This window comes from Canis lupus, chromosome 18 (genome assembly GCF_048164855.1).
Source record: "Canis lupus baileyi chromosome 18, mCanLup2.hap1, whole genome shotgun sequence".
Classification (NCBI taxonomy): Eukaryota; Metazoa; Chordata; class Mammalia; order Carnivora; family Canidae; genus Canis; species Canis lupus.
Genome location: NC_132855.1, coordinates 42933283 through 42955028, shown reverse-complemented (window position 1 = coordinate 42955028; position 21746 = coordinate 42933283). Strand labels below are relative to the sequence as shown.

Here is a 21746-nt window from a genome sequence, read left to right as displayed (position 1 = left end):
AAACGTATTAAGTAAAAGCAGCCAGTCACAGAGACATGACACACTACATGATTCCTTTTATGTGAAATGTCCAGAACAGGAAAATCCCGAGACAGAAAGCACATTAGTGGCTGTCAGGGGCTAGGGGGACAGGAAATAAGATGAAAACGTTTTATGTTTTGTTTTGTTTTTTAAGATTTTATTTATTCATGAGAGATACAGAGACAGGCAGAGGGAGAGGCAGACTCCCTGTGGGGAGCCCGATGCAGGACTTGATCCCCAGACCCCAGGATCATGACCTGAGCCAAAGGCAGATGCCCAACCCCTGAGCCACCCAGGTGCCCCGAAAAAGTTTTGAAATAAGAGAGAAGTAGTGGCTACATAGCATTGTGAATGCATTATGTGTCACTGATTTGTATACACTTTATGATGTAAATTTACCTCCATAAAAAAAGAGAAAAAAGATAAATGCAAGACATACCTTGACACTAATGAAATTCATTCCACTCTCTCGGGCAATTACTCCAGCTAGTAAGGTCTTCCCTGTTCCAGGAGGACCATACAACAGTACCCCCATTCTCTGTCGTATGGGCAAGTTTGCAAACAGTTCTGGGTACTGAAAAATACAAGTATGACAAAGAGCTCGAATCTAAAAAAATGACTATGCAGCAAAGTCACGGTACAGAAAGAAGAATTCAGACGGTAGAACTGCCACCTTTACTAACAGAGTAATGACAGAAAATAAAATTCCCACTCAATAAATGAGTTCAAAGAAACTATGGTTGACTTTTTACCAAATGAACCATACAATACATTCTTCATAAAGTGTCTATTAACTGCCTCTGAACTTCTGTTTTCCTGTTTTATTATTTTTTATTTTTTCCTGTTTTAAAAAATAATATAAAAATACATTAAGAAAATAAAAACCAATCTTTTAATAAGTATACTGCCTTCCCCTTGAATGCTTCACAGGGCAACATAGGATAGCTATGTATATTCAAATATACTCAAAAAAAGAAAAATAATAGAGAAGCATGTATAATGATAACAGCAAGCTCTCCCCAGAGCCTCTGTGCTGAGCAAGCAACTGACTGCTTCTAATTACTGGAGAGCAAGAGGACTTTGTGAACCAGTGAGCCAAACATCAGGCTAATGTCAGCAATATCCTGGTCTCTTCTGTAAGGTATGCCTACTCAGTTCCCCCTGCTGACAAAATTCTAACCCCATCTCTCTCTCTCCATTCTAATCTGGAGAGGCCCCAAAGTCAGCCATTCTGCAGAGAGCCTCGGTGCATCTGGATTCCAATGCCCAAACCCAGCATTTGGAGTCATGATCCTGCTGGCAAGTGCTTCCAATCCCTACATTCTCTCAGACAGGCTTTAACCTGCAGTCCCAGGCCCACTGGCCACGGTTTCTAGGACTTGCCATTTAGTCACATGTAACTGAGGTCCTTATTCACCCATATCTCAGCTCTTTGCATGGGTAGTTCATCTCATGCAATAATCCTTACCTCTCAGATTTGTGGTTCAAATGCACTACACCACCTAGATTGCACCTTCTGATCTTCTGAACAATCTACTGCTGCCCCCTGTATCCTGCCACCTGCCTGGTCTATGCTGCCTGCTAACTCCGTCTTTCTAGGATTGGGACCCAGAGTCTGGAATCTGACCTAATCCCTCAGTTCTGTGGACCTCGATGACTCCTCCAGCTTATTACTACCCATTTCTGTTCAAATCCCAGCAGTCAGTTCATTCTGCTTTAGTACAATCTGAATGATTCCAGCAAAACACAAGAATTATACAATCCACATCAAAACAGACATACTGTAAATATCACCCCAACTTTCTAAGTTATGTACAGGTAAGGAATCTATTAAATACTTTTAAAAAATCTGTTAGAATACCAAAAATAGTGCTGGTATTTATTTGGTAATTCAGTAGATATTTGAATCAAACTGAGATTAGGCAAGCCAACACACAAAGCTATTTCAGTGGTTCTTCTGGAAGCAGGTGCTTGATTTTTTTTTTTTTTTTTTTTTTTTTAAGTACCTTGGCTGGTAACTGGATAGTATCCCAGAGTATCTGCCGAACTTCATGTAATCCACCAATCTTATCCCAGCCCAGGTCCCTTGGTTTATGCAAGTTGACATTTCGCAGAGAGGCAGGAATAAATCCTTGGAGAGCCTTTTGGAAGTCCAACGTTGTTAAAACTAATTCTGTTTAAAAATAAACACAACTTCTTTTGGTAGTCTTATCTATATATGCATCTTCAAAATATTCTATCATCTAAGCTAGAGATGATTTTCTCCTCACTTGCTAATCTGAATACTAAAATAGAACATTTTAAGTCTTACTACATTAACTTTCTCTGCAATGAAAAGATTTCAAACTTTAAATTTAATAAGAACACATACCTTCCCTGGTGGTTATCCTCTGATGAGAGAGATGAGAATGAATGGCTCGATCCACGAGCACTGTAAAATCTCTAGCCACAAACCCTTCAGTTTCTTTAGCTATACGTTTGAGGTCAAGGTTAGTGAACCTATTTATATCACAGTCCAGTTTATTTTTTATTACATTATGCAGAATTTCACATCTTTGCTCCTAAAAAAAAAATTCAATTTCTAATTTTACTCAAATGTAAACTTTATTAGTACATATATTTCCAGAAAAATCAGGTCGATATAATCTACAGTGACAGAAAGTACTGGTGGTTGTCGGCAGGCTGGAGTGGGGGTGGGAAAGATTGCAAAGGAGCACCAGGAAACTGAGGAGTGATGGAAATGTTTGCTACCTTACTTGTCATAATGGTTTCATGGTATATATATATATTAAATGGTATATACAGTATATAATATATACATGTTAAAACTGATCAAATTGTATAAATACCAACTCTGTGGTCTTTGATCATGCCTCAAAAAAGCTGTAAAAAAAAATCACTTTGATAACTGATTGCTCTGTCCAGTAAAAGCCTTTTTAGTAACATCTGGTTCCTTTAAGAGTGGTTTTTGTTGTTGCTCTTATAAAACTTATTTCTAAAAAGATAATTGAGGGCACCTGGGTGGCTCAGTCAGTTGGACATTCAACTCTTGATTTCTGCTCAGGTCTTGATCTCAGGGTCATGAGTTCAAGACCTGTGCTGGACTCAGCATGGAACCTACTTGAAAAATAAATAGATAGATGGATATTCAATGACCAATACCACTACCATTCTGTTATACTTACAACCAGGTTTAATACTTTCATTCTTCAATAACAATTAATTTGCACAGGGTCTGAATATTTAGGGTAAGAATTTTAAAGGGGAGCCTGGGTGCTCAGTTAGTTAAGTGTTGCACTCTTGATTTTGGCTCAGGTTATGATCTAACAGTTGTGAGATATAGCCCCACGTCAGGCTCTGTGCTCAGCATGGAGTCGGCTTGAAATTCTCTCTCCCGGTCTTTCTGCCATTCCCCCAGCTTGTGCGTGCTCTTTCTCTCTCTCAAAATAAATAAACAAGATTAAAAAAAAAAAAGAATTTTAAAAAAGATATTAAAATGTGTTGCCTATCCTGGAACATACTTCTTTGAGCTCACTGCCTCTAAAACCTTCATGAACATGAATCCCCATAGGGGGCAATAGGCTATCTGTGCTTGCGATATTGTAATTTATGATTAATAAATATATATATATATATGGTTTTCATCCCTGTTTCTGGCCCAGATCTCCTAAAACCATTAGAATTTCTTAAGTTATAAGAGTGATAAAGGTGTCTTGGTATTCACACCCTTTCCAACACAGTAGAGTTTATGTTAATGAGGTGACTAACAGAAAGTACCTAAGGATAGGGGCTGGCAGGGATCCCTGGGTGGCGCAGCGGTTTGGCGCCTGCCTTTGGCCCAGGGCGCGATCCTGGAGACCCGGGATCGAATCCCACATCGGGCTCCCAGTGCATGGAGCCTGCTTCTCCCTCTGCCTGAGTCTCTGCCCCTCTCTCTCTCTCTCTCTGTGTGACTATCATAAATAAATAAAAAAAAAATAAAAAAAGAAAAGGATGGGGGCTGGCTGCCAGGAAACCACCCATGAAGAAAGGGTTGAAACCTGCAGTCCCACACTTTGACTTCTGGGAAGGAGAAAGGGGCTGAAGGTTCAATCAATTGCAAAAGGCCAAAGATTTAATCTATCATGCCTATATAATGAAACCTCCACAAACACCTAAAAGGAGAGGATTCAAAGAGCCTCCAGGTTGGTGAACCAGAAAGCTTCTGTGTGCCATCGTGCTGGGCTGTAAACTTCACAAGCACAGAGGCTGCTTTTTAAGAACAGAACCTCACCTATGTATCTCTTCATCTGGCTGTTGATTTGTATCCTTCAATATCCTCTGTAATAAACTAGTAATCTACTGAGTAAACTAGCTTCCTTAGTTCTGTGAGCTACTCTAACAAATCAGTCAAAGCTAAGCAGGGGGTTGTGGAAACTCTGATTTACAGCTAGTGGATCAGAAGCACAGATAACAAGCTGGACTTGCAACTGGCAATTGACGTAGAAAGCAGTCTATAGGATTGAGCTCTTAACCTGTGGAATCTGATGCTGAGTAGACAGCAGAATTAAGTTGAATTCTAGCACACCCATCTGGTGTCTTGAGAATTGCTTGGCAGTGTGAAGGAAAACCCCACACATTAGAATTGTGTACTAAAATCGTAATGGAGGGATCCCTGGGTGGCGCAGCGGTTTGGCGCCTGCCTTTGGCCCAGGGCGCGATCCTGGAGACCCGGGATCGAATCCCACATCAGGCTCCCGGTGCATGGAGCCTGCTTCTCCCTCTGCCTGTGTCTCTGCCTCTCTCTCTCTCTCTGTGACTATCATAAATAAATAAAAAATAAAAAAAATAAATAAATAAAAAATAAAAATGGCAGTTTTTAAAAAATAAAAAAATAAAAAAAAATAAAATCGTAATGGGTAAAGAATACTGGTGCTGGTAAAGAAACAAATAGTCAAATTTTAAAAAAACATCTATTTGGATAAAAAAGGATAAAGACCATATGAGCATTTCAACAGATTCAGAAAAAGCATTTGACAAAGTACAGCATCCATTCATGATAAAAACTTTCTGCAAAGTACTTCTAAGAGGGAACATACTTCAACATAATAAAGGCCTTATATCAGTATTTGAAAAACCCATGGTGAACATCACACTCAATAGTGAAAGACTGAGAGCTTTTCCCCTAAGGCCAGGAACAAGATATGGATGTTCACCCTCACCACTTTAATTCAACATAGTACTAGAAGTTCCAGCCCAGCAATCAGACAATATCCAACAACATCCAAATTGGTAAAGAAGTAAAACTTTCACTATGTGCAGATGACAATGATACTATAAAGAAAACCCTAAAGACGCCATCAAAATTTACTAGAACTGATGAATGAATTCAATAAAGTCACAGTATACAAAACTAACATATAGAAATTTGCATTTGTATACAGTAATAATAAAGCAACAGAAAGTGAAATTAAGAAAATGATCCCATTCACAATTGCACCAAAACCAATAAAATATCTATGAATAAACCTAACCAAAGAGGTAAAAGACTGAAAACTATAAAATATTGATTAAAAAATTCAAGACAACGCAAAGAAATGGAAAGACATTCCATCCTCATGGGTTGGAATTACAAATATTGTTAAAATGTCTATACTACCCAAAGCAATCTACACATTTAACACAATCCCTATCAAAATATCAGCATTTTTCACAGAACTAGAATGATTCTAAAATTTATATGGAACCACAAAAGACCCTACATGGCCAAAGCAATGTTGAAAAAGAAAAGCAAAGCTGGAGGCATCACAATTCCAGATTTCAAGCAATATTACTAAGTGGTAGTAACTAAAACAGTATGGTCTGGCATAAAAATAGACACACAGATCAATGGAATAGAACAGAAAACCCATAAATAAACCCACAATTATATGGCCAATTAATCTTTGACAAAGGAGGAATGAATATCCAATGGAAAAAAGACAGTCTCCTTCAACAACTGATGTTGGGAAAACTGCACACCCACATGCAAAAGAATTAAACTGGACCACTTTCTTTCATCATATGCAAAAATAAACTCAAAATGGACTGAAAACCTAAATGTGATACCTAAAACCATAAAAATCCTTAAAGAAAAAAAATCCTTAGAGCAAAGGTAGTAATTTTGCTGATGTCGTTCTATGCAATATGCTTCTACGTGTATCTCCCTAGACAAGGGAAATAAAAGCAAAAATAAACTTTTGAGACTACATCAAAATAAAAAGCTTCTGCACAGTGAAGGAAACAATCAACAAAATTAAAAGGCAACCTACTGAATGGGAGAAGATATTTGCAAATAACACATCTGATAAAGAGTTAGTATCCAAAATATATAAAGGATAGAACTCAATACCCCAAAAACAAATAATTCAATTAAAAAATAGGCAGAGGGCAGCCCTGGTGGCACACCAGTTTAGCGCTGCCTGCAGCCCAGGGTGTGATCCTGGAGACCCTGGATCAAGTACTATGTCAGGCTCTCTGTATGATGCCTGCTTCTCCCTCTGCCTGTGTCTCTGTCTCTATGAATAAATAAATAAAATCTTAAAAAAAAAATGGGCAGAAGGGGCGCCTACATGGCCCAGTCCATTAAGCATCTGCTTTCAGCTCAGGTCATGATCCCAGGGTTCTGGGATCAAGCCCCACATTGGACTCCCTGCTCAGTGGGGAGTCTGCTTCTCTCCCTCCCTCTGCTGCTCCCCCTGCTTGTGCTCTTCTCGCTGTCAAATAATTAAAATATTTTTTTAAATGGGCAGAAGACATGAACACACATTTCTAAGACATACATGTGGCAAACAGACACATGAAAAGATGCCCAACATCACTCATCAAGGAAATGCAAATCAAAACTGCAATGAGGTCTCGCCTCACACCTGAGAAAAAGTATTGACAAGGATGTGAAGAAAAGGAACCCTCTTGCACTGTTGGTGGGAATGAAACTTGGTGCAACCACTGTGGAAAACTACCATTTTTTGGAAGTTCTTCAAAAAACTAAAAGTAGAACTACCCTATGATCCAGTGATCACACTACTGGGTATTTACCCCTCAAAAACAAAAACACTAGTTCAAAGGGATACATGCACCCCTATGTTTATGGCAGCATTATTTATAATAGTTGAATTATGGAAGCAGCCGAAGTGCCCATCAACAGATGAATGGATAAAGATGTGGTGTATACACACACACACACACACACACACACACACACACACAGAAACATAACTCAGCCATAAGAAAGAATGAAATTTTGCCATTTGCAACAATATGGATAGAGGTAGAGAGTATAATGCTAAGCAAAATACATCAGAGAAAGGCAAATATCATATGATTTCATTCATACGTGGAATTTAAGAAACAAAACAAATGAACAAAGGGAAAAAAAGAGACAAACCAAGAAACACTCTTAACTACAGAGAAAAAACTGAGGGTTACAAGAGGGAAGGTGGGGGGGGATGAGTGAAATACGTGACAGGTACACTTATGATGAAAAAATACATATATTCATAAATCTATTTGCATTTCTCACTAAATGCTCTTTCTTATTAAAAAGAAATGTTTAAAAAAGCTAACTATGTAATGGATGTGCTCAATTAACTTGATTGTGGTAAATACTTCACAATGTATATATAAATTATATTGTACACTTTAAATATACACAACTTTGTCAATCACACCGCAATAAACTGAAAAAAATCCTAATGTCCATGATGTATTTACAGATTTCACCAATGGGAAATGAAGCAGTTTAGAATTTGTTTTTGGTTTTTTTTTTCCTTTTGGATGGAATAACAAAATTTTAGTAATTAAAAAAGAAATGTTTTCCAAAAACCCTTGCAAAGAGCATAGTAACATTTCAGATTGTTATAAAGGGAAACTGTGCATCTAAGCACAAAATGCACCAAATGTCACCTTTTAAATATTTGTAAGTATAATTTTAAGGCCATAAATCATTAATAAAATTTAAAAACGAGGGGAGCCTGGGTGGCTCAGTCAGTTGGGTGTCCAACTCTTGATCTCAGCTCAGGTCTTGATCTCAGGGTCATGAGTTCAAGCCCTGCAGTGGCTCCACACCTACTATAAATAAATGTAATTTATTAAATACATAAATAAAATAAAATTGAAAAATTGTTTATATACAGAGGGACACATCTCAACAATCTTCACAAGTAGTATTACCTGATTAGGCGGTTGAATATGTTGGACACACTGAAATATGTGAATTCCTTGAGCGGAGACAAGCCAAGGATGCAGAGAATGTTGAGACTGGCTTGTGGCAATCACTGCAACCAAACTTCCCATGGAAATAAACTCTTTCATCATATCACTCAAAGCTAGAATTAAGCAATACAGCATAAAAGCTTAGTGACTAGAAACATATTTAAAAATTATATAGTCATTAAAAACAATGATAACCTAAAGTTGAGCTTTTAGGTGGAGTACAAAGTCCCACTCACTGCCACTGATTGATTGAGGACCTAATATCAGCCCCACTCTAACCAAGTACTGTCAACTAAGTCTATACACTCAAAACAATGCCTCAGTGGTTAGGGTTAGGACAAACAGGAGTCTCTGAAATAAACACAGGAGGGTGATAAAATTCCGTATCGTGCTCTGATTAGGCAAAACACAGTTCCTATTCCTATGAATTCCTGAACAATCTCCTTCCACCCTAGGTCTTGCCAGGTTTGGTTGTTAGGTCAGAACTGAAACGGGCATTAATAATGTATATCTGAGTCCCGACCTAGAAATTTGCAGCATTCCTTTAAACACTACACAATTTTGCAGATCCTACAGGATTCAAACTGTGAGACAAACATGAGTTTCTAATAATGCAAGGCACGGCAGTTGCATTTCCTATCTGTTCCAGCTCTCGAGAAGCTGCAGGCAGCTACCTGCTGTCATATCCTCCAGCACTCTACCCCAGCTCTCTCTGTGAATTCTAAACTCCAGTTGTGGGGTATTCACTAACATACCACCATTTCTCCTAGCTCTGTGCCTTTGCCTGGGGATCACACTTTCTTTGCTTCTTCATTAACATGAAGCCGCTTCATGCTAACTTCTACTCCTCCATCAAAATTCAGTGAATTTCAGTCATCAACTTCCCACCAAAAGCCTTCTCTGTTACTCCTTACCTGCCCCTCACAGGTCCCTGAGGGTGTGCTCCTATGGTGCCCTGTGTACACTTCTGGCAAAACATATCCCACCACCTCCTAGTTGTGCCACCTTGGTCAAATTACTTAATCTTTGAATTTCCATTTATTCATCCATAAAAACACAATATTTGCACATAGAGTACAAAAACATACCCTAGCCCAGGAAAGGCACTCAGCACATGGTTGCTACCATTATTACTCTCAGTATTGTCCTAAAACTGTCTACTTTTCTTTCCGGTCCTAGACTTTGAGGATACAGGCTGTGCATAAGCATTAGACAAATATTTGTCAAATGAACAAAGCCAGAGTAAATCTGCACAATGAAGCAATTTCTAATAAGCATATGAGAAGGAAAAGACTCCAAAAGACAAATCACGATGTTGCAGAATTTTCACACTGCTCCTATCTACCAATTTTACTAACACGGAAGCCTCAAAAGCAACACGTAACAGCATTTTCTGAAGAAGGTAGATTTATCATGAAGACTAAAATGGTCATCTAACTGAAGAAAAAAAGGTCCACAGCCTCAGGTGGACGTGTCACCATTACCATGTGCAAGCCGCTGGCTTTGCACAGCCTCAGGGCCATGCTCATGCTCTGGAGCAGCAGGCACACCCACAATGAGGTCGAGGTCATCCAGCAGAATCACAGAAGGCTGCCTCCATGTTGCCTCGGAGAAAGCCAGCTCCACAGTTTTCTGTATGTTTTCAAGCCTTTTTCCTTAATATGCAAGAAATAAAATGGGTTTTAATGTTAATTCAAGGTTGGTAAGTTCAGGCTGCCTTTTGAGAGCATTAGAAAAGCTCAATATTGATTTAACTATGAAACTTTGAGTCCTATTCTGTTAATATACCAATCACTAAAATTTATTAATCACTACCCTTGGTTACCATTTTTTAACCAAATAGAGGATAATATAAGCATTAAAGACCTAAAAAGTACCAAAGTGTATATGGTAAATTATACTTCTCTTCGCTGTCCATGGCCACCCTCTCCCTATCCCCCTGACCCCCAAGATTCTGCAGCAGTGCAAGGATCCTTTGTACCCATAGAATATACCTTAGATATGAACTTTCTCAGAATGGTCTAAGTTGGCATTTCCAGGAATAGAGTGTACAGAGTTTTGGCTAGGAAAAAAAAAGGAGGAGGCCTCCATCAAGTATGGAGAGTTTAAAAAGTTTTGCTAAAAATATTAGAAAGCCAAAGATTTATAATTTCAATAACAGAAAAATTAAAGAAAGATTAGGTATGTTAGATTAACAGCATTAAATAACATTTCTGTCTTTAAGCAAAAAAAAGGGGGGGGGGTTATGTAGAGTATTATCATATTAATACCTCGTAAAGCTTTACAGCCAACCACCTCCACATGGGCATCCAATGTGTCAGATGCTTCTTTACAGATTGCCTTGGCTAAAGTTGATTTTCCACTGCCCTAAAAAACAATTGCTTCATAAGCAACATATCCAATCAAAGAAATAGCTTCTGTTACTATGGCAATCACCAAGACTCAGCCTCACCAATCAAGTATACACCCCACAGTGTCCTATGTCAGTTATATCTCAATAAAGCCAGGGGTAAAAGAAAACAACAACAAAAAACCACCTCACATCCCTGGAGCTCTAGGATCATTTATGGTGAGTAACATTTGGTATAAAGTAAAGTAATAGGAAGGAGTGAAAATCTGGACTCAGTAAGTTTTAAGAGCACTGCGGGATAAGTGGGAAGGAATTAGTTACTAAATACGTATTCAAGTCTATAAAAACAAAATGAAACAAAAATAAATTAAAAAATAAAATTTAAAAAACCAAAACTCATAATATTCTGCAAAGAAACCAGGAGGCTCCAGCTTCCTAGCCTGAATAGAAGGATTCTAATAGTATAGAAACACTGGCAAGGTTAACAGACAACCCAATCTCAGGAATATTAGCCCCCCAAAAAGGGGCATTTCCCACTCCAATTCCAATCTCAGTTGGCACTGATGCTAAAAATAATAAATTGCTTTGAGAAAGTAAAAAATGTACATACCAGTCTAGCTGCTATGTGAGAAATGCAGGTGTTACTAAAATGGCTTTTCTTTTAAGCTGTTAGAAGCTAGATGTATCTGATGTTTGTTATAGGGCATAGATAGAAAATAAACATCTCATTTATTTTTACAATTTGTTAAAAAAATCATTAATACTTAAATCTTTTACCCTTAAAACAGGCAATGTTCCGTTACTTACTAGAAGGGAATAATGTGAACATTAAATAAATTTTCTAGAGAAGTGAAACCTACTCCTATTTAATTTCAATTATTTTTAATGGAAAACATTTACTACTCACTTCCCTATTATCTTAAATTAGCTGTAATTTTAATTCAGTTTCTTGGTCATTTACAGTGTTACTGTGACCACCAATTAGTGAACCATGTAGCCCTCAGCGGCCCTTAAGGTGGATAGAACTGCTTATTTTTATATTAAGTGGCTCCAGACTATAGGGTTTGATCCAATGTGCATTTTTTTTTCTAGTAAAGCTTTATTTTTTCCTTGGTTTATAAAGTAATATGCAGAAAATACAAAATAAATACTTAGCAGAGAAAGGTAAAACATTTTGTCATGATAATAACCACAGTCAATTGTTTCGATGTATCATCCTTCCAGACACTCGAGGCACATTTTATGTAAACTTATGAAGATGTAATTATTTATGTGAGTTCATGACAAATCACTGTCCTCTTTTATCAACAAATATGGAGCCGCATCAACTGCCCAGCATGCTGCTGCTGTGGGATGTACTAGACTCTAACAGGTTCAATAACCCATCCAGATGTGTATTAGTGCTGTTTCCGATTTTAACTATTATAAGTAAAACTAAAATAAATATCCATATACTTGTTTACTTATTTGTCAGATTATACCTTCATAATAAATTTCTAGGAGCGGAATTACCATATAAATATCCATATACTTGTTTACTTATTTGTCAGATTATACCTTCATAATAAATTTCTAGGAGTGGAATTACCATATCAAAAGGTACACATTTAAAATTCTGCTGAACTTGGGATGCCTGGGTGGCTCAGCGGTTGAGTGCCTGCCTTCGGCCCAGGGCATGATCCTGGAGACCTGGGATCGAGTCCCACGTCGGGCTCTCTGCATGGAGCCTGCTTCTCCCTCTGCCTGTGTCTCTGCCTCTCTCATGATTAAAAAAATAAAAAATAAAATAAAATTCTGCTGAACCTGTTATAATGTCCCCTAGAGAGGTTGAACATAGGTAGGTTTTTAGTTTTAATTTTTAACGATATTTTAAAAATTATTTGCAATAGAGAGAGTGTGTAAGAGAGAAGCATGACCAGGAGAGGAGTAGAAAGAGAAGCAGACTCCCTGCTGATCAGGGAGCTGACGGGACTCGATCCCAGGACCCCAGGATCATGACCTGAGTTGAATGCAGACATTTAGCCGACTGAGCCACCCAGGGGACCTATAGTTCTTTTACTTTAAGTTTTCTCCCTCAGTGTACTATTATTTCTTACTGTTGTTGCTTTGTCTAGCTTTAAGAGCCCTACACCAGTTCCAATATTTTTTTTCAGCACCATGGGCTGGAAAAATAGCCAAGGTTGTTATACAAAGTCTGAAATTTGGCAGGTACTTAACAAATACTACCATCATTATAGCTTACAGAGTGTCATTTACATTTAAAGTCAATGGGCTCCAGGCGTCCCTGGCTGCCTCCGTCAATGGAGCATGCAACTCTTGATCTCAGGGTCATGACTTCAAGCCCCATGTTGGATGTAGAGATTACTTAAAAATAAAAATCTTTAGAAAAAAAAAATTTAAAAAACCCTGAAGTCCATGCACTCCAAAGAATAAAGAAATTAAGGCGCTGAGATAGAGATCCCCTGTCATAGTCATTTTGCCTACTTGAGGGCCTTTTCCTCACATAAAGTAATTCACATTTGCATAATAGCACTTTTCAGTTGACAAAGTGCTTTCACATATATTATTTTCCTTAAGTGAGGTTACTCCTATGGAGGTAGGTAAGACACCAAAAACCTGCCTGAGGTCATGGCCAGTAAGTACATGACAGAGGTGGGACTCAAATCCAGGTCTTCTCTGCTTGTTCTTCCTATTAACCAGGCCACCCGTAGGTGAGATGAGAAGTCTGGTTTCTGAGTCAATACTGCTTTTTCCAAAAAAAATACTCTACCATGATGATACAGTTTGAAATCTGACATAGCAAATCTAGAAACTACATACAATGTATATTAATTGTATATTTCACCAGCCTTCCATGCCTGTGATAAATGCCACTTGATCACTGTATATAATTCTTTATATACACTGGTTGATTTGATTTGCTAATATTCTGAAGATTTCTGCATCTATGTTCATGAGAGGTTGGTCTGTAGTATTCTTGTCTCATAATGCCTTTGTCTGGTTTTGGATTAGGGTGATGCTGGCCTCACAGGATGATTAGGAAGCATTCATTTTGCATCTATCTTCTGAAACAGGTTGTAGAAAACTGGTGTAATTTCTTTCTTATATATTTGATAGAATACACCAATGAACCTATCTGGGCCTAGTGCTTTGTTTTATGAGGCTATTAATTATTGATTCAATTTCTTTACTAGATAAAGATCTTTTTATATCATCTATTTCTTCTTGTGTGAGTTTTGAGAACTTGTGTCTTTCAAGGAATTGGTCCATTCATCTAAGATGGTTATCAAATTTGTGAACATAGAGTTGTCTATGACTATTACTACCTTATTATCCTTTTAATGTTTATGGGATCTATAGTGATGTCCTCTCTTTGATTTCTGATATTACTAATTTGTGTCTTTTTTTTTTTTTTTTCTTAGACTGGCTAGAGGCTTATCAATTTTATTGATCTTTTCAAAGCAGCAGCTTTTGATTTCACTTATTTTCTCATTTCACTGATTTCTGCTCTAATTCTTATTACTTCTTTCCTTCGGGTTACATTGGATTTCATTTGCTCTTCTTTTTCTAGTTTCCTATGGGGAAGCTTAGATTATTGGAGTAGTTGCCATATTTTAAGTAAGAATCAGACAGAAGAAAACAACTGGGCTCATTATTGGAAAAAAGAGTTATTTTCTAGAGTTGAAAGTGAATGGAATTGGAAAAGCCTTAAAGATTTTGAAATGAATACAAGAACAAGGACTCATAAAGACCACACAGTACCCCTGAAAACAATACTGCATTGGCAGAGAATAAAACCGTAAGCCCTTTAAGAGGGCAGGAAAACTCCAGCAAAACTGATGAAGATTAAAAAGAGAGAAGACACAAATCACCAAGATCAGGAAATGACACAACAGATTCCACAGCCATTCCAGGGATAATAAAAAGAATAGTAGGGATCCCTGGGTGGCGCAGCGGTTTGGCGCCTGCCTTTGGCCCAGGGCGCGATCTTGGAGACCCGGGATCGAATCCCACGTCGGGCTCTCAGTGCATAGAGCCTGCTTCTCCCTCTGCCTATGTCTCTGCCTCTCTCTCTCTCTCTGTGACTATCATAAATAAATAAAAATTAAAAAAAAAAAAAAAAGAATAGTATCAACAACTTTAGGCTCATAAATTTGACAACTTAGGAGAGGTAAACTGATTCCTTGAAATTACAAACTACTAAATATCTGCCAAGATGAAATACATAATTAAGGAAATTTAACTTTATAATTAAAAAGTTGAAGGTGAAGAAATCTCCATGCCCAGATAGTTTCACTGGAGATTTTACCAAACATTAAAGGAAGAATGAACATCAATTTTAGATAATCTCTTCCAGAAAACAGAACAGGAAGGAATACTTCTCAACTCATTTTATGAGGCCAGAATTACCCTGATAGCAAAACTAGACAAAGACAATACAAAATCAGAAAACTACAGGCTAATTTCGCTCATGAATTTAGATGTAAAAATCTTCAAAAGAATATTAGCAAACTGAATGAGTGAATGAATATTAGCAAACAATGGACTGCGTGTCTGGCTCAGTCAGAAAAGCCTGGAACTCTTGATCTCGGGATTGTGATTTCAAACACCATGTTGGTTGTACAGATTACATAAATGAATAAATGGATGAATGAATTAATTAATTTTAAAAACTGGGGCGTATGAGTGGCTCAGTGGGTTAAGCGTCCGACTCTTGGTTTTGGCTCAGGTCATGATCTCAGTGTTGTGACACTGATCCCCATGTTGGGCTCCCCACTATGTGGGAAGTCTCCTTCTCTCCTTCTGCCATGTCTCCCATTCATATTTCTCTCCCTCAAATAATCCTTAAAAAACCCCAAGACTTAAAAAAAAAAAGAGTATTAGCAAACAAACTCAGTAATGTATACAAAGAATAATACACCACAACCAAGTGGAATTTATTACAGATATGCAAGGCTGGTTCAACATTTGAAAAATCAATTAACCCTATCAATACCCTAAAACACAAAAATCATACAATTGTTATCAATTGGTACAGAAAAAAAAGGCAGGGAGCATGTCACCTTATTCATCGCCACTTTCTAAATTTCCAAAGCAAATAAAGCCTTCCTATACCTTGTATGAACAACCCTATATGACAGATGATCAAAACCCAAAGAGAGAAAAATAAAAGTGATTAGTGAAATGGGCTCATTTTAACCACATACCTTTCCTCCTGTGAATAAAAGGGCTCCATTTCTAAGTCCTGCCACTAGGGACATCAGCTGTCGAGACAAAGGGCGTCCCAGGAGGCTATGGGTGATGTGTTCCAGGGAGGATACACCTAAGGAATTCACTCCTCTGCAAAATATATACATGGTTGCAAGATAAAACACGAAGCAGGATAAAATCCAGTTGTAAAAAATTCTGAAACTTTCCTTCCCAGGCTAGTTAATGATTTTTAAAAAGAGTAAAATGTGGAAATTTTCCCTTACTTCAAAGTATACTGAATTAATGCCAAATCTGAGTTACAGCTTTTAAAATTAGTTTTACTAATTTCAAACCTGTTCCGTAACTAGAAGTTTTGTGTTAACAGGACATCTTAAGAAATTTGTCTTAACACACAAACATTCCTCTCAAGATGAATTTTGGTTTGTTAATCAACATAATCACAAATGAGTATGTCTGAAGTATTAGAATAATTGAAGACTTATTTCCTCTTAAAACTTTAACCTTTGAAATCCAGTTTCAATTTGTAGATTATACAGCACTAACATCAACCTACTTCCTGACTCTAGCACTTTATTTCTGATAATAAATATAAATTCCTAAAATCGGAGTCTGAAGAGATTTTACTTTCAACATGAATAGTATGCTGTATTTAAACACTGTTACTTTATGGTTTAATCTCTTTACTAGAACATTGATAGATTATATGATTACAGGAAATCCAATCACTATACTACAACTACTAAAAGCTTTGGTGAAGAATTCTAAGATGTAATGTTTATATGTGATTCTCATATTGCGTAAGAGATAAATTAAAAGAAGGTTCTTTTCAGATTTGTTTGGTTTTAAAGTTGCGGAAAACACAAATAATCCCAATTAGTACATTAATAAGATAGTTGAAGGAATAACTTAATTTGAAATATTTTTAAACACTCAAGTGTTTTTGGATTTAACTTTTAAAATAAATGTATTTAAAAAATAAAATAAAATAAATGTATTAACTCTAAGAATTACTGTTTTATTCAAGCACATATCATCCAAGTCCTATCCAGTTCTTCCTTCTCATAAATCAAATCTCAAAGCAAAATTTCTAATAAGCTTCAGACTTTTATGTAGTTATCTAAGAAGACAAGGCAAATTACTAAGTGGGGTGTGAAAATAAAAACAATCTTTGAAACAATATCTACTAATGATTAAGATTAGTCAATGGCATTAACACCTACTTTAATGTTTACACATAAAAATCCTGTCAGAGATCATGTCAAACATGACTGTAAACATACTTGTTTGGCTGTAACTTCTTACCCCAAGCAGTTCAGCTTTAAAAAAGGAAGAATAAAGTCAATTTCCTCACTGTTTTCTTCTTTTACCATAGGATCTAGAAGGACCTACAGTAGCAAGGAAAAATCAGTTTTACATTTCAAAGTTACATCTTTGGCCTGTTTTTCTCAGGTCCCAGGAAACTGAATTATAGATTCTGTTACACAGAGAGAAAAAACACATTGTACATGCAAGATCATTACTTAAAATAGCCTTGACAACAGTAATTTACTCAACCAAGGAACATAAATATTTATAATCAACAAAGAGTAAAGAATGTCATCTTTTCCATACAGTTTACAGATACACCTTTATTTGCAATTTTGATTTGTGTCCTATTTACGCTTCATGATTCTTACATTTCCATCTCCTCTGAATGGCATTCCTTCAATTTTATCTCAAAAGTAGAGAGGCCAAATGTCTAGTTCCCAACCATTCAAATTCTAAAACGACTAGAGTATCTTCAATTCTATAACAAGAAGAGGGAATATCCTAACTAAAACATAATATTCTAAGAAGAGTTATAAAATCCTTCTAGAAGAAAAATGATCTGATATTTGTGAAGAGTTGAGAATTCAAGAACTGCCAAAAAAAAAAAAAAAAAGAACTGCCAAAATAATATGGGTTATTGTTCTAATACTAAAATAATTTGAAATCATGATCCACTTGCCAATTAACACAATCAATTCTATTCTTGAAACTTAATTGTGCATTGATTTTAAGTTTAGGGTAGATCAATTTGTTTAGAGAAGTTAAAGAGACTATATAATAAAATATTTTAAATCAAGTTATTCCTTACTCTTATCAATCATGTTTCTAATACACTTTTAAGGTACAAAGTCTTACAGGTAAGCTCATACTTTATTATCAATTCAATGTGACAAATATTATCTCATTAAATATTCAATAGTATGTGATTACTTGTATTGTGGTCTTCCGCAGCAGATTGGTACTCAACAAAAAAATGTTTTCTTTGTCTTTTTCCCAAGAATGAACTACATTTAGAGAAAACTCCTTTAACCCTATCAAAAAGAAAAGTAATAAATGTAGAGTTAGCACTGAAACCGAGATGAAATAATTTAAGATTTAAATTTATTTAAGTTTAAATAAAGGCATTCTTCTATAGTAAAATCTACTGTTTACTTATCATTATGTTTCCTGTTCACACATATTACAGTTGGAAAAACAATGAAAAATTTTATGACTTCTTCAATAGGAAAAATATCAAGACAAAATTTACCCACCATCTTTCATTCTCAGCTTAATATGTTCTTCCTCTGATATTATCAAAGGAAGTGTGGTAGTAGTACACTGCTGTAGCCATGAAGAGAACGCAGTTTTTACTTCTTCTTCACTTACATCTTTAGGCTGCCAGAGAAAAGGGAAGAACAATAATGAATTATCCTACTACCTAACTGCATGTTAACATCCTTAGCTTAATATCTTATCTTGCTAATAATATATAAACCTGGATACAGCTGATGGACCTTAAACTAGCCTCTTAAACTCTGAGCCTTGCTCACCTCATGTGAGAACTGTAAGATGGTGTCATTAGTAGGAAACTAGTCAATTACGTAAATCACAGTATACCCAATCTGCACCAGTTTGGCACAAGTGATTACATATGCTAGTAGTTCAAGATGCAACCAGCCTAGCACGACCATTTATTATCTGTGTGACTGTGGGCAAATTAATAAAACTCTCTGAACCTCAGTTTTTATAACAAATAAACATTTATCAGAAGTGGTGAAGTTTTAAACCCTCCTTATCTCATGACCAGTGATACACATACAATAATTTGGCTCACTGGGTAACCATTCCAATCCATTCTCCCTTGCCTCCCTGCATTAGAGGTGGGGAAAAAAAAGCTCAATTCCCAGCCTGGGAGAGGGAGGGAGAGGGGGAGAGAGAAGGGGAGAGGGGGAGGAGCAGGGAGAGGGAGAGAGAGAGAATGAGAATATGAATATGCATGTATGTGTGCCTGCAATCAGCAATCGTTGGGAAGGGCTTCTCTTCCTAATTAAAAGGTAGAGAAACCTTGCAAGAAGGCTTTTGCTTTGTGCCTTCTGCTGCCAAGAATGCATATGTGATGCCTATTAGTACAGCACATGCTTTGCATCTCAGAGGAAGAAAGTTACAGGCTAATGATGGCAGCTAGACCAAAGGAGCCTAGATCCTTGATTAACCACCTATGAGTGCCTCCAAACTTCTCTGTACATGAGAAAAATAAATTCTTTATAAGTTCATTTTCTTTTCTGTTAAGCAGGCCACAGTGCTGAGATACTAAGTACAATGTTAATAAACTGTTCCAAAGGTATGAAGAGATTCTAAGAAAAACACTATTAATTTTTAAAGTTTTTAAAATCAGAATTAAGTTTTTAAAACCCACTTGAAGCTAAAAACGGGATTAACCAAAAATTCATGTAGGGAAGATATTATCTGCCTAGGAAAGTAAAAACCTCTTCATTCCACCATTTCTCAACTGGTCCATTTCTGTTCTCTCTTCATCCAGAGTCAAGCTTAGTTCTGTTGATTTAGTTCAGTTTAGAACCTGATCACTAGAAAAAGCAGGCTAAACTAAGTACAGGCATTGCTCTTACATTCTTAAAGATGGCAAACAGTCTGTTACTTCTTTGGGTATTACTGGGCAATGGGATTAAAGACCTAAAGGAAGGGTGCCTGGCTCGCTCAGTCAGGAGAGCAAGTTACTCTTGGTCTCTGGGTCCTGAGTTGAGCCCCATGTGCAAGGTAGAGTTTACTTAAAAAAAAAAAAAATCAAAATGTGAAGAATCAAACATTCTTATGTCCTAAGACATATAATCAGCCCAGGGAAACCTGCCAATGTCTTGAAGCTTCCATTAAAATATGCAACTTGGGGGCACCTGGGTGGCTCAGTGGTTGAGCATCTGCCTTTAGCTCGGGTTGTGATCCCAGGGTCCTGGGATCGAGACCCGCATTAGGCTCCTCATGGGAACCTGCTTCTCTCTCCACCTATGTCTCTGCCTCTTTCTCTGTGTCTCTCATGAATAAATAAATAAAAATCTTAAAAAAAAAAAAAAGGCAATTCTGTAGTAATATCCTATTACTGAGACAAAAAAAATCTAACGACTAGGGGCCACATGTTTTTGTACATGAGACCTATTTTTTTCATGAGACCTAATTTTTGAAAAATACCAAGATTAACTCAAAAGTTGAAAGTAGAAATCACTGTGCACCATTCTGCCATGTGTTAAACGTTCAGTTACATACTGTTATGGAAATGGCATTTATTTGTTTTCCTCTTCTCTAGTACATAATATAAGCTATCTTATCTGGGGGTCTCATTAGCTAGAAAGTTCTGTTAAAATGGTTCTTCCATGATATTATAACCATTATGATCTGAAAGATTCAAAAATACCATCTGAATTATCAGAGAAGGATAAAATCATGTTTGAAACTTTTAAAACCTCTAACACAATAATTTCCTGTGTGGTAGTTCTCAGAGAACTGGTAAACTAAACTGGCACAGGTGACAATACCCTGTTAATGAGCAGTCTGGCATTTTCAGGCTGCAGTATGAAACAATATAGGGGAATTTTTTTAAATTACATAGATGTAGAAAAAAATATCTATCTTTTAAAAACCAAATTATCGGAGTGCCTGGCTGGCTCAGACAGTGGAGCATGAAACTCTTGATCTTGGGGTCATGAATTCAAGCCCCATGTTGGGCATAGAGCTTATTTAATTAAAAAAAAAAAGCCTAGGGATCCCTGGGTGGCGCAGCGGTTTAGCGCCTGCCTTTGGCCCAGGGCGCGATCCTGGAGACCCGGGATCGAGTCCCACGTCGGGCTCCTGGTGCATGGAGCCTGCTTCTCCCTCTGCCTGTGTCTCTGCCTCTCTCTCTCTCTCTGTGACTATCATAAATAAGTAAAGTTAAAAAAAAAAAAAAAGCCTAATTATCCATATTTGCATTGGCACAATATACATAATTTGTGTGTTGCTTACTAAAGACTTTTTGGTTTCTGAAAAAGTTAAATAGAATTACCTTAAGATCCAGCAACTCAGGATGCCTAAGTGGCTCTAGCGTCCAACTTTTGATGTGGGCTCAGGTCATGACCTCAGGGTCATGAGACTGCCTCAAGCTCCATGCTAGGCATGGAACCTGCTTAAGATTCTCTCTCCCTCTCCTCCACCCCCAAATCCCCTCCTTTCTCTTAAAAAAAAAAAAAAAAAAAGGCAACTCAACTCCTAGGTATATACGCAAAAGAACTGAAAGCAGGGATTCGACAGATACTTATACTAATGTCCATAAGAACATTATTCACAATAGCGAAAAAGGTGGAAACAACCTTAAAGGTCCATGAACAGATGAACGGACAAACAAAACATGGTATATGCATACAATGGAATATTATTTAGCCACAAATAGGAATGAATACATTTTACCACTTAGATGAGCCTATAAAAACAAATGAAATATACCAGATGCACAGGACAAAATATTACAGGATTCCACTTATATGAAATATCTAGAATAAACAAATTCAGAGACAGAATATAGATTACAGGTTACCAGGAGCTGGGAAAGAAGGGTATGGGACATTATTACTTAATGAGCAGTTTCTGTTTGGGGGCT

General features: G+C 37.0%; 1 protein-coding gene across 9 annotated transcripts in view; it reads right to left on the bottom strand.

The window, feature by feature from the left end:
• Positions 1-21746, bottom strand: part of PEX1 (peroxisomal biogenesis factor 1) — a 71809-nt gene that overhangs the window by 9468 nt on the left and 40595 nt on the right. For all 9 annotated transcript variants that reach the window (XR_012011054.1, XR_012011055.1, XM_072784186.1 and 6 more), the window contains 10 exons: positions 18376-18499; positions 18053-18153; positions 17117-17199; positions 15811-15943; positions 10524-10620; positions 9738-9908; positions 8212-8366; positions 2393-2582; positions 2028-2194; positions 461-595 (listed from right to left, as the gene is read on the bottom strand). Coding sequence is in view for 7 of the 9 variants with exons in the window: in XM_072784186.1 (XP_072640287.1) it covers positions 461-595; positions 2028-2194; positions 2393-2582; positions 8212-8366; positions 9738-9908; positions 10524-10620; positions 15811-15943; positions 17117-17199; positions 18053-18153; positions 18376-18499 (1356 nt within the window). In the remaining 2 variants the exon portion in view is untranslated. The remainder of the gene's footprint in view (positions 1-460; positions 596-2027; positions 2195-2392; positions 2583-8211; positions 8367-9737; positions 9909-10523; positions 10621-15810; positions 15944-17116; positions 17200-18052; positions 18154-18375; positions 18500-21746) is intronic.